Source organism: Haliaeetus albicilla, chromosome 5 (assembly GCF_947461875.1).
Source record: "Haliaeetus albicilla chromosome 5, bHalAlb1.1, whole genome shotgun sequence".
Classification (NCBI taxonomy): Eukaryota; Metazoa; Chordata; class Aves; order Accipitriformes; family Accipitridae; genus Haliaeetus; species Haliaeetus albicilla.
The window spans coordinates 27168966-27185064 of NC_091487.1; the positions used below are offsets into that span (position 1 = coordinate 27168966).

Genomic DNA, 16099 nt, shown 5'->3' on the forward strand with positions numbered 1-16099 from the left:
TTGAGTTACCATGCTTTATTGTTAAAATCAGAGCTATGTCCTTTTATCCAAAGACAACCATAAAAGTACTTTGTTTAGAAAGACTGAGAGAACAGGAGGACACAAGACCATGGAAACATCCCCTTTATCTTGACCCTGTCTTCCCATTTTTGTAGCTGTTTCACCAAATGCACGTTTAATTGATTAGAATATGTAACTATTACAGGCTCCTGAAGTAACTCCTTTAAATTTACATCAGACTTAAATAGTCACTTATTTTCTTATTGAATAATATTATTACAGCTTAATTTTGCATTTGATTGCTAATCAAAAACAGCTCCTGCAAGTAACCAAAATGTCTTACATTTGAGAAGTCTCACTTTTGTTCCTAACAATTTGCATAATAGAACACTTTACAGTATGAAAATGCTTACAAATGGCCTGCTTTAATCAAGCATTTTTCATGCCTAAATTTTCCTTGTATTTGTAATTGCATCTTTGTGAACTAAAAATCTCAATATAATAAGCATTGGGTTTTTTTTTCTTAGTGGTCTGGTGCATACAGAATGCATGTATTACAATAAAAGTTAAAAAGCCAAAAAACAATTAAATGTACATCTCCTTATTTAAGCTACATATCTAAATCATAGGAGGTAATAGAAAATTTAATTGTGAATTCATGTCTGTTGCCTTGCAATTATATAATGATTAATTTCTATTCCAAAAACCTTTTTGTTGAAATTATCTGAATTAAAATTTTTGAGGTAAAACATAAATAAAATGTAGATGCATGCAGCTCCTTTAAAGTGGTAACTGGACAATTATTCTATCCATAATGCTTTTAACAGTGAATACAAACACAGTGACAGCATTGCCACTATAATTTTCCTTGAATGTTTTGTTTCGTTTTACTGGGTCCATTATGGATGACTGATTATTTTAATTGGTTTCGCTGGGTATTTATGTTGTTTGGATGACAAAAAGGAATTATCACTTGAAGTACATCACTATGTATATGGTTACTTTGTTAGTTACTAGAGACTGTGTAACTACGTACTAGAGATTATGTAAGCTATCTGCTTGAAGTTTTACTGGCATGCCTTAGAAGAGTCATTCCACTTAAATGTGCTTCTTACCTCTTCTCTTGGGACTGTTTAAGCAAAGTCTAGTACTTTTTCCTGTTTCTGACTTGCTTTTTCCATTTTTCTAATGCCCTTGGCTTTCTAATGTTTTAATCTTTTGCAACTATCTCCTTTTTTTATTATTCCTGCATCAAATGCTGCAGTTGTTTTGCAAGAGTGTTTGAGAAGCTGACAGAGTGAGCAGGGAGAAAACTTTTGTGACAGAGTAGTCCTAAACAGTTACCTATAGTGGGCAGATGTTGTACTTTGCAACCAAGGTAATACCTCTGGTTTGTAGAAGTATTATAAAAATCTTTATACAGGAGATTGGAACAGGAGGTACTTGTCAGTGGAAGATTTGTGGACTCAATCCTACTACAACACTTGCACTGTACTTTGAGGTGGTCAACCAGGTAATAAATATTTTCTACTTGTCTACTAAACACAGTAATTATATTTTATGTGACTGCTGAAGCCTACGTTTTTGTGTGGTTCCCTTAAGTACAGTAGCAGGAATACAAACAATGTTGCCATTTTGTGTTGTCAAACTTTAGAGATGGACACTTACAACTTAATGATAAGCTAATCTTCTTGAATATGATAATGAGAACGGAAGAGCTCTACAAATTTTTGATAGAGTTCATAATCTAAGTCCAATTTTTCTTTTCAGAGCGTTACTTATTAAAATGTATTTCAGTTGCAGTGTATGAAAAAACTGTTATCTGTATATTTAAAAGTGCTTTTCAGTATTTCTCTGATATTTTAGTTACAAGGTAATTACTCCGTAATGTTACATTTTAATTTATACTTTAATTGCTCAGTATTTGCAAGTAAAGATTGGCTTCGTTGAAATATGTCAGGGGCATATACCCTGGTTTCCTGTCTCCTTGAGGGGGTACTAGGAAAGAGGATAAAAACATGACAAGCAAATGTGGTATTCTTTTAGTACTTTCTCTTCTTCCAAATGTTTGAAGCTCAGGAACTATATGAGCTGACTGTACTTTCTATATATTTAGTATACTATATTACATACTTTATAACCTATGCAAAGGTTTGAAAACTTGAACTTACCTTAGCCATTTTTCATTTTACTTTTTGCATGTTTATTTTGGTCTCATTTTGTTAGTAGCTGTAAAACTGGTCTGGTCATGGCGTGTAATAGTTGATTTCTGCTGTCCTTCTCTTTTGGAATGACTTACCTTGTTAGCAGCATATAAACCTGTATTTCTACTGACCAGAGTTTTGAAATTCCATTTTACACCTGGGTTCCAATCTTTACGTTTCGATGGCACTCTGGGATTCATTAATCAACATTTTAGAGTAGTTTTGTTGCCCTGTTGAACACATGGTGTTCAGATAGAATCTAACGAAATCAACAATTGTAACACAGCCCCTTTGAAAGTATTGTCTCTGTGAGGGTATGTGGAAGGAGAGAGCATTGCTTGCTCTAAGGATATCTGGTGGAGGCAGCAACTGCTCCTAATGTCCCTTAACAGTCTCCAAGTTTACTAGCCATGTTTAGTAAAGGTACTCAACATAATAAAAGCACCAGACAATGCATTTATGTAACTTGAGCTGCCTATTGTGAAAATTTTTATCATTTTCTAGTAATTCATTTATACATTTTTGAATTATACTGTAAAATCTTGAGATTCCCCTCCATTTATTTTTTTTTCCTCTTGTACTTAGCACAATGCTCCCATTCCTCAAGGAGGACGTGGTGCAATCCAGTTTGTGACTCAGTACCAGCATTCCAGTGGACAGAGACGTATCAGAGTGACCACAGTTGCCAGAAAGTATGTTTTACTTGTGAGGAATCATTTTTCAAAAAGCAGGATATATATTTGCCTTTTAATCTATAGATTAAGCAGTCTATTGTTCTGGGATATGCAGTGCCACAGGTGGTGAAGGCATGATCATACCTTTGAGACAGTTGCCTCTCTTGTCTTGTGGGCTGTTTCTCCTCTGAAAGGTTGTAGTAGCTATATAATAATGTTATGGGAGTGCTCTGAAGTAACCCAAGTGATTTTAGATGAAGCAGCAGCTTTGAGTGAAATTCTATGGCCTAAACTGAGGAGATGGTCGGACTTAGGGAATGGCAAAGATCACTTCATAACTTGAGAGTGCTAGCTGCAGTTCATGGGGGTGTAAATACATGTTCTTCCATGTATAACCTTTACCTGCAGCTTCCTTGGTTCGGTTTACTTCACAATTTTAGAAAGTGATGTTTAATATTATGCAGGCATTTTGCAATGTCCAATGATATTTCCTTTCAGCTGAAGGTGATTATTGATTAGTTAATTCAATGGAAAATTGTTTTATCAAAAACACCATTGCCCTTACTGTTGATATGGATACCTTGTTAACTCATATTAGTTATATTAGTAAAATCTTGGTGACTGATAAAAGGACAGATTAATAGTTCACCTTGTAAATTGAAAAGAACAAGCAAGGTGCACAAGAAAACTGCTAGTGTGGGAACGTGTGATTAGCTTAATGGACAGTGTTTTTCTGTACCTTACCTTTCATAATGAATATTTTTAAAAATATAATAACCATTTTATAAGTGGCATTGTATTTTATTTCACTGGTTGCATGGCCATCTTTCCTTTTACTGAGATGCACATATTTGCATTTTTCTTTTGCAGCTGGGCAGATGCACAGACGCAGATTCAAAACATTGCTGCATCTTTTGACCAGGAAGCTGCTGCAATTCTTATGGCTAGATTGGCAGTGTATAGGGCGGAGACAGAAGAGGGGCCTGATGTGCTTAGGTGGCTGGACAGACAACTTATACGACTGGTAAAAAGGACTATATTAAAAGACTCAGATTGGTTTCTTGTCTCCAGATGTAAAATTCTTAAATGACTAGTGTTAAGTGATTGTTGTTTTAAAAATAAAACAAAACACCAAATGTACTGAATGTCTCATTTCGACAAGTGGGTATGCAGATTAACTAAGATTTTCTTTTAAATGGAAAGAAGAGGAGATATGTTTGTAGTTCATTTATTAATGTTTCCTCAGTCCTCAGCAGTTGGTAATTGCCAGAAATTGAGAGAAATTCTAGCATAAGATTAGAAGTAATTAAAGCTTTCTCTGCTTTCTGCTGCCTAAAATGATATTGTAGATGAAATATTTTTAGGGAAAAAAAAAAAAAAAGTCAAAGTATCTAGAAAACTGTATGGAATTATGGAATTTCTTTAGTTTCAAAAGTTCATTTTTCTTTTTTTTTCCTTTTTATTTCTTACTTGTAAGTGAGTAGTTATTAATAATTTAATTATAAACATGTTCTCCAGGGCTGTTTAATCATCTAACTCTGTTTAGCAATTTTAGGGAAAAAAACCAAAAAGCCATTAAAGCCTCTTACGCAAGGAAATTGCTGCTTGTTAACAAAAGAAATTAGGTCAGTGTTTTTGCTATGTTTCTGTTTGCTTGCAAAGCTGTAAGCACCTCAAATCATGCGTCTATTAAAAACAAATTAACCTACAGTAATGGCATGACCAAGCAAGTATGTTTCTTAATTTAGGTAAATTTTTCTTTTCCTCCAGTGTCAGAAATTTGGAGAATATCACAAGGATGATCCAAGCTCTTTCAGATTTTCAGAAACCTTTTCACTTTACCCACAGGTGAGTAGAAGGAAGGTGTGTCTATAAGGGATAAAGAGAGAATGCTTAGTGAAGGAAGAGGTACTGTAGCACAGAGTAAAATCAGGCTTTACACTGGATACCAGAATGAAAGACGTGCTGCCCCAGCCACTGTCCGGCATGTGACATTAGGCAAATCACTTCTGTTTGTGCTGTTGTGTCCCCTTTTGCCCTCTGTCCTTACAGCTAAACTTCCTCTAACTGTGTGTATTTTTTTGTTTTTCCTATAATGGAATCCTCACCTTAACTGAGTTTGTAATTCAGATAATGGCACTGTGTTTTTTAAGGGCAGTTTTAATGAACAAATTCAGAAAACATGAGAAAAGATACGGTTTTGCTTTGTTTCTTTCCTGTATGATTTATAATACTGACCTGAAAAGAAATGCTTATCTGGGAACCGAACTTGAGCTTGACTATATTAAACTTTGAATAGTTTCTTTGCTAATAATCCATTCTGATAAATTCCTCCATTCTAATAGCTCCAGATATCTTGCTTTTGGACTCTTGATAGACTTTCATGATATTTCTGTTCGACTTATCTAGCAATCTGTCTCAGGGTGTTAGGTGTTGTGGAGAGATTCATTCAGCAATGAAAGGATTTGCTTTTTCCATTTTACTAACGAAGTTCAACTTTGCTGTGGTTTATGTTCTTTTTTCTGTTCACATGCTATAACATACCTTGTGTGTTCAAGCACAGCAGCCTCCCTCGTAGGAACAGTAGAACTTACAGTAATGAAGGGTTTGGCAATATTCAGTCATACTATTCATCAGTTAGTGTTGGAGAAGAAGAAGTATTAAACTTTTCTCTTAATTCAAAGCTGCTTTGTAGGTTTATCCATTCTGATCTCTCTGTCTTACTCTCACGAAAGTATATAAAAACTGGCAAAGGTGCATATACAAGTTAGAAATGTTAAAGGACTTGGAATTCAATTTTGTTGTGGCATTGGTCTCATGTAGTTTGTGGAAAACATTTCTCTCCTTGTACAGCTCTCTTTTTTATCTGTGAAAGTTCAAACAAATGGTTTTTGTTTTGCAGTTTATGTTTCACTTGAGAAGATCTCCTTTCTTACAAGTTTTTAACAACAGTCCAGATGAGAGCTCATATTATCGTCATCATTTTATGCGTCAAGACCTAACCCAGTCGCTTATCATGGTTCAGCCGATTCTTTATGCTTACTCTTTCAATGGACCTCCAGAGGTATCATTGTATATAAGATAATAGTAGGTTAAAAGGTGCTGTTTTGAGAGAGATGATTGTTGTCCTCACTGTTACATGTTATAAAACATGTTGTTTTAAAATATATTGCATGAGAAAGAATATTCATTTAATATAGAACATATTATGAACAAGGCATATCTCAGAATTCTGATATAGCTTAGTCTTGAGAACGAAAGTCACTTTGTGAAGAGGTGATGATTTAAACTAAGGAATGGTATCTTTTTTGTTAGTTTCTGAGAGTTACAGGAGTTTTGCTTTTGTTTTTTTGGTGCCAGAATGTAAACATCACCAAAGATGTTTTTATTTCAAAATATACTTTCTCTGTAGAGTTTGAAAGAAAAATTGGGGTTTTTTTGAGATGCACAAAATTCCCTTTATTGTAATACCCTCATCCAAAGCTTCTAAGTTTAATGTGGTTACCACTATGTATGGATTTGGTACAGAACCTTCCAGCTGACCTTGTCATGGCACATTCTGTATAAACATAAAATAAAAAGATGATCTTCCAAGAAGCTTGTGAAAGAAGTGCAAGATAGGAGACAACAAAAGTAGTCTGATAAATAAGAGAGAGTGAGGAAATGGTAAGACAGTGAAAATAAACATAGTAGGCAAAGATCTTGGCAGGTTGGAATTCTAACTTTTGTTAGGATTTTTTTTTTGACTGTGTCATGGGGATAAAAAAAAGACCTTTAAAAGTGGAGTTTAAAGTAATGAGGTGGTTTGTGAAGAGCTACTCACAGGTGTACTCTCCAATGTATGAATAACAATTAGTCACATGAGTGATGCAAGAGAGAAGCATGATCAAGCAGGAGCTGACGCCTCAATGTAGCATGAGTAATAATCTTTTTTTTTTTTGATTCTTGGAATAGTTAATATTTTTGGTATCCCTAATAAGATTGATCCAATTAAATCATATTGTACTGATTCAGTTAAATCACATAGTGCCAGTATAGTGTCACTGCCCTTAAAAAGGTGAATTAAAAACTTAAATTTTACATTAGCTTTCATAAATCATGAGTATTTACTATATACAGTATTGGTTGATATATATGCACAGTAATAATAGCTGCAAGGACAAGACTAAAAAAACCCAAACAACCCCCAACCCCCAAATCTTATACTTGAATAATTATTGAATCTCTATATGTTGAAATATCATTCAAATTAATGGCATTGTATAGGTAAATATGGAGGTACTTGAAAAGACTAGAAAAGTGCATAATAATGAAAGAGGTTTCAGCTCTTGAATACATTTTTTATTACTTTCATGAAGTTATATATTCAGAATCAGGCTGGATAACTTTAGAATGAGATTGTGTGGGTTGCAGATGTATAACATGAAAACGAGCAAATACAGAGCTTTAGTAGGTGATTGAAAAAGTTCCTAAGATTCAGTGACTGATTCAAAAAGCTGGTAATGCCATCTGGTTGCTCAATTCTGCATCAGCTGGTAATTTTTAATTTATTTTTAAATCTTAGCCTGTTCTTTTGGATAGCAGCAGCATTTTACCAGATCGCATTCTCCTTATGGACACCTTTTTCCAGATCCTTATTTATCATGGAGAGGTAAGATTTGTCATTTCCTACATAAATATTCTTTTTCTGTAGTGCTACATTATGGAAGTCATGCCCCAGTTCTAACGCACTCCAGTGCTTGACCTCTCATCTGCATGGCTGATACCAGACTCCTAATTCATGTTTGTTGTTTGGTAGCCTAATATGCCTATACAAAGTTACCTGACATTACTTGATGTTTTGGTCCTGTTTGTTATGGGTTTAAGATGAATTAGCTTCAATATGCAGATTATTTTAGATCAGTATTCCAACTTTTGAGAGTGTTATTCCCCTCACCCCCCTGCTTTTCACTCATTTATTTTAGAGCTCTAAATTAGTTCTTTAGGGATAGGGAGTCAGAACACCAAGTTTTATAGTCACCCTTCATCTGCACTGTCCTGGAGGAATGAAAGTGCTTCTGGCAGTTAGATAGATAGACATTCCCTGGTAATATAAATATAAATGCCTGTGACTTGCTAGTGCTCTGCTTCCCTGGAGGAATTAACCTACTGCTTTTTACAACTTTGCAACTGTAAACATTTCATAGCTGGCAGTTTGAGAAATACTGTTTGTGATCATGTCCTCATAGCTGCCCTTTTTAAAATAGTTACTAAACTTTAACACTTCTTAAGTAGAAATATGTTCTCTATATTTTTGTAAGATGCTGTCAGGAAGCAGCAGGGGCAGGCTGCTCCCTGAGGGAAGGGGAACAGGGAGCTTAGCATGATTGCAAGGCAGGCAGAGGCCTCACCAGTGAGGACCTGGCCCCACACTACCTGAGCAAGGCAAGCAGAGCAGTTTGTGGGCAGTAGTCAGGCTCAGCCTCCAGTCCAGATCACCAGACAAGTCAATGGGGATGAGGCCAATCCCAGTTCAAGCTGGGAAGTCAAGTTGCCAGATGCGGGTTCAGATGAGTGGGGTAAGTGGCCAGGTACAGGCATGGCTGCAATATAGCTCAGGCAGGAGCCAGGAATGAGAGCCTCAGCTTAAAACAGTTGCCAAGCAAAAGAGGGGGGAACCCCTACTGAGGGTCCCTCCAGGTCTTTCCTAACAACAGCCTGTATCGGTGAGCTGACCTTGAGCAGCCAGCTTCACTCCTAGAAGATTGGAAGACTGTGCTACAGGGCTTGAAAGATAAATATCATTATAAATATTTATTTCTTAGGTGTCATAGACATGCATATTAGAGAACTGTAAATAGTATTCTTGACCTCATGAACTAAATACTTAGCATACAAAGGATGACAAAAAAGGAAATACAGATGGACCATAAATTGTAAGAGTTAAAAAAAAAAAAATAATCTGGTGGCATGTTAGGTGCACGTCTTGACTTTTAAAGATTAACTTGTGTTCTATAGGGCAGAAAGCAGTGAGTGATAGAAGAGGCCAGCAATGGCACGTTCACCTCTGAAAAGCCCTGTGTATCCTCTAAGAAAGATTGGTGAATCAGTTCTAAACTTCTTGCTTCCCACTATCCCCAGACCATAGCTCAGTGGCGTAAATCAGGTTACCAAGATATGCCAGAATATGAAAATTTTCACCACTTGCTACAAGCTCCAATAGACGATGCCCAAGAAATCCTCCATTCCAGATTTCCAATGCCCAGATACATTGATACAGAGCATGGAGGAAGCCAGGTATGCTGAAGTATATATTATATAATCTAGGAAGTGGTGTGTTAGTAATGTCATGAGATTTTTTTGGTAGTAAATGTGCATTTCTGTGCTAAAATGTATGTAAATGGCAAGTGAACATTTTGAATTTTAAAGCTTTTGCAGAGCCAGATATTTAATAGTAGCTTTTTGCCTAATTTGTGAATCCTGTTATTTATTACTATTTTTACCATACTGACTTGGACTCCTGGATTCCTTGTGTGAAGTGTGTAGGACAAAAAAGATAGTACTTGTCAGGGTCTCTGGACCAATACCAGAATTATTCTTTGTGTTATTTTTTTGAAACTTATTAATTAATTATCTTATTGATAGTCACATTTGCTTTGCTAGTGCTTAGAAAAATACAAAAACTTACTTTCTGCTGCATTGAAAAGTTGTTAGCAGTTCTGCATTAGAGCTATAGAATCCAGTGGCTTGCTTTATAGAGGTGCTAATTGCTCTTCTGAATAGGTATCTGCGCTCATTTTTATCTCCAGATAATAGAAGTGACTTATTTCATACACAAGTAATTTTTTCTGAGTACAAGAAACTTCTATTTGAGAAGATTAATTTATTGCCTATGTTTTGTTTTTTAAAGGCTCGTTTCCTGCTTTCAAAAGTAAATCCCTCTCAGACTCATAACAATATGTATGCATGGGGACAGGTAAGCATGAATCTGCTGTTGAAGCTTGTATGCATGATTTTCTTTTTCCCTGTTCCAGGAATCAAGTTACACATTGTATACATACAAGTAATAATGCGAAGTTTTGAAACTGAGAAAGAAATGCAGTTTTGGCCTGATGCCACCAAAATTGCAAAATTTAAGAAAAATGAATCTCATTTTTTCAGACAAAAATGATCTGGTTTGCTATTATGAGCTTCTGTTAGGCTGCTTTTGTGTCTAGCCGTCTTTCTTAGAAACATACCTTCAAATTCCTTGGAGTGAGACCACTTACCACACATAAATACTAAGGGACCTTTTTGCAATAGGGGAAATATATTTTGAAGTTAGTTATAAGCAAGAACCGACAGCTACACCAGTACCAGTGTACCGATGTTTTCCAGAATTTTTGTGGCCCAGTTGACCAGGAATGAATTTTTCAAATCTTGTCTTCAGGAAGGAAGTTACGTTAAGAGTTCAAAAGTTAAACTTTCTGGAGCAGCTTGTATTCTTGAACATTGCATCCCAGTTCCATGGTCTCCTACATTCAGCTTTTAGAGTGGGAAGAGAAACACTGCTGTGGGTGAATGCTAATGCATTTTCTCATGAAAATGTAATGGCATCAGACAGTTGAAGCTACATATTAACTGGACTTTTAGAGTATTTTGCTAACGGGCATACAGTGTTCAAGTCATGAGTGAGAGAGCTCTGTAGCAATTTTACAGCAGTGATTTTTGTTAGGTAAGTTTTACCATGGTATGTTTTCATAGGGATGTATTGGTTCTAATGAAGCTTCTGGCAGTGAAGAGCACTGAGATCCAGAGTGAAAATACTTAAAAACTTTTTACTGAGTCAGGGACAGCACGATTTGAACCCAGCTCTCTTGCGTCCAACATAGATAACCTAACCAGCAATCTGTTTAGTGTCTCTCTTCATCATGTTTCCTCCACAACATACATCCTGTAGTTTGAAAGTTCTTATTTTTATCTAAACATTACCTGGAAATTTTTGAAGTTTTGACATTTCCAACAGTACAGGACAATGTTTTCTGCTGATTTAAATTAGAAAGCAAATGAAACAGTATTCCAAATGTAAATGCAATTACAAAACAGTTCTTGAACTGATCTTTAAGAAAATTGTTCGTGCTGGACAAGTGAGACTCTTTGATACATCTTAGAAAATACAGCTTTCCCTTTTAATGTTGGAAAGAATTTAGTTGTAGGGTAACATAAGAAATGGTGTGTTCATCACCTCAGTGGCATTGCAGTGTGTGTGCTCAACACAGTAATCTGTGTTTGCAGGGTTTTTTGTGAACAAAGTTGAACCAAGTACAAATTATGAAGTGCGAAATGTAACTGTTGGGAGAAAATTTCAAACTGAATTGGTTTTGCTCTTGTTTTTCTCATGAGCTTCCTGGATTGTTTAATGTAATTTCATTTTGTGCATAACTGAAAGTCTACAGAAAAATTGGTTAGTCCACATTGACCTGAAGAGGGCACCCACACACCACTGAAACCATCTTTCAGGAGGTGATGAATTGACTAGTTTGGGTTTTTATATTGAAAGTAAAGATTTTTTTTTTTAACTTTAGCAGGTAGGTTCCTTATATAGTATAGAAAACATTTTCAGAAAATAATGGTAAACTTTTCATACAGCTCTATTATGTTGGTTAGTCTTTGAAGATGTAGTTGAAATTTTCAGATTATATTGAATATGACATTTACTTGAGAATGCCTTTATTTTCAGCTCTCTTTTTTTTTTTTTTTTTTTTTTCCTTCCCCCAATCATCTTTTTTGTCTTGGTAACTATGGGGAATTTGCAATTTGAAATGAAAGATGAGGTCAGTGGCATAAATCTTGCCAAATGCCCAGTTAGCTGTCATCAAGTCATTGTTAATTAAATTTAAATTCTCATTGTATGCCTTAGATGAAAATTTTGAATGAACAGAAAGCAAAACTTAAGGTGGTCTGTGAAAAATCAAAGCTAATTCTCATGTACTTTTCAGACTTGTACATTGTGACCTTGTTGGTTTTCACTGTATTCCCCAGCAAATAAAATACTCTGCTACCTTACCTACTAGAATGAAGGGTTCACAGTCTTCGGAGCGAAGCTACTGCTGTTGGCGGTAGCACTGGTGACAGCAGCTGCCTGTGTGCACATGTTGGATGAGGCGTTCAGCTTCAGGAATAGAGTCTGTGCATTGGTTTTAATTCCCCTGGATTAGCACTAGCAGTCATCGTGAGGGATCTCTTTTCTTAGGGGTCTATCAGCTCCTTTGGTGGTTTATTTACTAGAGGATGATGTACTGTCCTTCCATGCGTAAGGCACAAGGTGGCAAATCATATCCTGTCCCAGAATTAAACTACTTGTAATTCCGTTTTGGCCTCTTTAATAAGAGAGCTCAGGCTTAGCGTTTGGCAGGCTTGGAGGTAGAACATCCTTTATTCTTATCTTGCCACCATCAGCTGATAGATAATTTAGTGGGCCTTCCCTGAGAGAGTGGCTGTGTATTGTGTCAAGTGTATTGTAGTGATCTAAGAACTCTTACTGCTCCTGGATTTGTCCCTTGATCATTAACTGAGAACTGGTTTTGGCCAGTTCTCAAAAAGGGGAACCAGTTCTAAGCACCCCTGTTAAGATTTTCAGGTCTGTGTTTTGGAGGATTTTGTAGGAGTTTAGGCAGCTCTGATTTCATTTGGAAATATGGGTGCTTAGTACCTTTGAAAAGGTTGAATTGTTGAGATTTATAGGAATTCTTCCTACATCAGTAAATGGAAGTAATGGCAGATTGGTTTCAAAGGACTTGAGAGTTACTATGTAACATTTGTAGAGTTGCCAACTGCTGTTTTATTTAGACTGTAAAGTGTTTAAAAATAGTAATTGAAAGATGGCCATTTTGAACTTCTTGGATTTCTGAAAATTACTTCTGAGGTCAATAAGTAAATTGCAAAAATCCACCCAAAAGGTTTTTTTTTTTTTTAGTCTTTTGTGATCGGATTTTGCAGTGGCATGACCTTCAGATGTTGTTTTTGGTGTTTGTCTGAGGTGGCACAGAGCTGTACGAGAGAATTGGCCCAGCTTTCCTTGAGAAAGCTAGTTGACCTTCACTCAGTGTCAAATCAGACCCTTAGTGGATTTGTTTCCTCCTTTCACCATTTTGATATATCTGAGCTTCACTGACAGATACTGATTTGTTAGTTGCATCACTTGCATGTTTCTGTTTTTCTCACCTTTGTCTGGTCCACTGATGTAGGAGTGATACAGGAACTGTGGCATGGAAGTTTTATTTACTTTTAAAAATTTGTAAGTTAGTATTGGGCAGCTGTCAAAAACTGAGTTTTGTATGGTTGGTGTAAATATCTTGCTATACTGCAGCTCATTGCTATGTGCATTAATATGGAAAAGAGTGTAGTTGTGGTTTATGCCTGGATTTATGTAAATGTATGAAAATCTATGTAAATTTATAGTCTGTTTTTTGTAAGGATTTCAGCAATGGTACGCTTCTAAAGTCTTTCTGAATTTATAAAGTGTTTATTTAATGGAATGTATTGTGCCTTAAAATGCTTTTTCTTCACCACAAGTATAATCAATTCTCCTTGTTTCCTTTTATTTTATAGGAGTCTGGAGCACCCATTCTTACTGATGATGTCAGCTTGCAAGTATTTATGGATCATCTGAAGAAACTTGCTGTCTCTAGTGCTGCCTGAGATTCTGCAGTGTATTAAAGGCACAGATAAGCTGTAGCCGTATTTCAGCGTTTTCTCCTTTACCCTTGTCCATGTCTCTTTTGACAGAATGCTCTGATATGCACAAGCTGCCTGACTAGATGTAAAGCAGTGTTGTTTTCAAAGAAAAGCTTTTGTTATCAGCAAATGTTTTAATGTGAACTGCAGTTTGTAAAAATGACAGGTAGTAGATTAAATTAAGTTATAATTAGAGGAAAAAGAACAGTCATTTTGATTACTGTGATACTATAATTACTTTGAGATCATTTATAACAACTTTGAGATGTGATTTCAGTTTCCTTTTTAAATGGTTGAGGTTGATTCTGCTCTGCACTACAAAGGCACATTGAACAATAAAGGAAATCTTTGCTGATGTCGGGCTTTCCAGACTGCCATGTGACTAGTTTTGCTTACTCAATTTGAGCATGAAGTGAACAAAGAAGCAGCAAAAAGCATATAAAAACAGTGTTAACTCAGTCTTTTGACTTAGGCTGCCGAACTTTGCTTTCCTGCAGAGATACTATTGTTCATGTATTGTTCATTTTGGGAGTATTTAATTTTAAATATTTCTTCCCACTTACCCTACTTGATTCTTTGGGAACAGAGTTTTTCTTTATTTCCACATAAAAAAATTGAACTGAAAAAGTAAAAAGTCTGTTATTGCACAAAAGTTAAATCCACATGTTGTATTTTTGACAAAAGTATCTATTATCAAACACAGTAACAGATGGATATGCTCAAAAGTTAACACTTTTAGCTCCAGCTAAGAAGAAATCCTACACTACCAAAATGAACTAAGAGTACAGCCTTGATTTTTGTCTTGGCGAGTATACTTTAAAAAAAAAAAAATTTACCTTTTTTTATTATTGCCTTATGTTACTACACTAATGCATGACACTGCACATCTGCTTTTTGTTTCTGCATCCTTTTTGTTACGAATTCAACAGGCTATAGTTCTTGTTGAAACAGTATTATATAGAATATGATGTAATTAATTTGATATTTAGTTCATGCTTGATTTTTTTGGGGTGGATAAATTAATAGGCTTTCCCATCTACTTGTTGAAGTTTACACATAAAACAGATGTTTACATAGGTAATATGACACTTTGACAAATAAAGATGTGAAGTGTGGTAGTGGGCAATAAAAAATTGTGCCAAGTCTAAAGGAAGAGAGAGAGTTTTGACTTATGAAATTCAATCATATACTGGTGTGATAAGCAAGAGGGTTTTTTCTGTTTTCTGTAAATTCTAAAAACTTGTCTCCATTTCTTTGATCTAAATGAGATGAGCTCTTTTTGCCTCAATACAAATAAAATACATGTTTTTCTCTGATTTTCTGTATTTATTGTGCTGGTTTCTGTTGATGCTTGAACTGTGGAAATAAAAGTAATGATAAAATTTAGAATAACTTCACCACTTTTATTCATGTAATAATTCATATCAACCTTGTTTAACTTGCAGAGATACTGAACTGTTTACACTAGTGGCAGTTTAGGAGATAAAACTTAGTAGCCCTCTTAACTTTTTTTTGTTTTAGCTAATAAAGAGCTTAAAATTTTTTTCTCGTAACACTAAATATGTCCAATTTATTTGGCAGTTAAATACCGTTTGACTAATAAATCAGTTCATCACCAAGTCATGATAATGGATGGGTTTTTTTGTGTTTTCCTTTCTGCCCTTTAGCCAGCTTTCACCTTGTAATAGGTTCTTTTATCCAATTTGTCGGCAACATTAGCTTCTTTTGTAACTTCAAGTATTTAACATTGTCAAAGACTTTTTGAAAATTCAAGTATGTCTGATGTATTACCTTTATCCTCCTACTTAGTCACGTCTTCCAAAGACTCTGAGTGGTTAGTGAGACAGGATTTTCCTTCATAGGAAGCATGCTGACTCTTTCCCAAAAGCCCATGTCTATCCATAGGCTCATAAGTCTTGCTCTTCATTACAGCCTCTACCATCTTACCAGGGATAGAGATCAGACTTACCACTCTGTAACTTGCAGGATTCCCTCAACAGCCCTTTTTGTGGACGAGTGACATGGGCAGCAGTCTGCCAGTCATCTGGCACAGTGACTGTCTGTAATGATAGTTACACACGTTCACTGGCACCTCTGCCCTTCGATGTCTCACTGTCTTCAGAACTCCTGGGTGAAGGCCATCCAGTCCTGGTAACTCGTTAACATGTCATTCATCTGCTTGATCTAATATGTCTTGCACATTTACATCAGTCAGATGAGCTACACCAGGGGAAGTAAGCTGTTTGTTACAACTGAGAATGGATCAACCTTTAAAATCAAAATAATATGTTGTAGGGTTGTGCTACAGGAGAAAGTGGTTTAAAAAAGATAAATTGCTGCTATTTGCTGTCCTTGCTAGCATCTGTATTACTAGGTTTCTTGGTGAAGAGATGCTACCAATCTGTGCAATATCCATGAGACACAGGCGTCTTATCACAAGGGTTGACCTATTTAACTACGATAGCAGGCTTTGCAATGATTTCTTTAAATATTTGGTCTTGCCTGAACACAGATTGGAAATTGGAG

General features: G+C 35.7%; 1 protein-coding gene across 3 annotated transcripts in view; it reads left to right on the top strand.

Annotated features, from left to right (window-relative positions):
• The window catches only part of SEC23A (SEC23 homolog A, COPII coat complex component), a 30505-nt gene extending 15618 nt beyond the window's left edge, over positions 1 to 14887 (top strand). For all 3 annotated transcript variants that reach the window (XM_069783933.1, XM_069783932.1, XM_069783934.1), the window contains exons 12-20: positions 1424 to 1513; positions 2790 to 2896; positions 3749 to 3902; positions 4649 to 4726; positions 5781 to 5942; positions 7443 to 7529; positions 8999 to 9154; positions 9768 to 9833; positions 13448 to 14887. In XM_069783933.1, coding sequence (XP_069640034.1) covers positions 1424 to 1513; positions 2790 to 2896; positions 3749 to 3902; positions 4649 to 4726; positions 5781 to 5942; positions 7443 to 7529; positions 8999 to 9154; positions 9768 to 9833; positions 13448 to 13537 — 990 coding nt within the window. In that variant the 3' untranslated portion in view covers positions 13538 to 14887. The remainder of the gene's footprint in view (positions 1 to 1423; positions 1514 to 2789; positions 2897 to 3748; positions 3903 to 4648; positions 4727 to 5780; positions 5943 to 7442; positions 7530 to 8998; positions 9155 to 9767; positions 9834 to 13447) is intronic.
• Positions 14888 to 16099: the final 1212 nt, after the last annotated feature.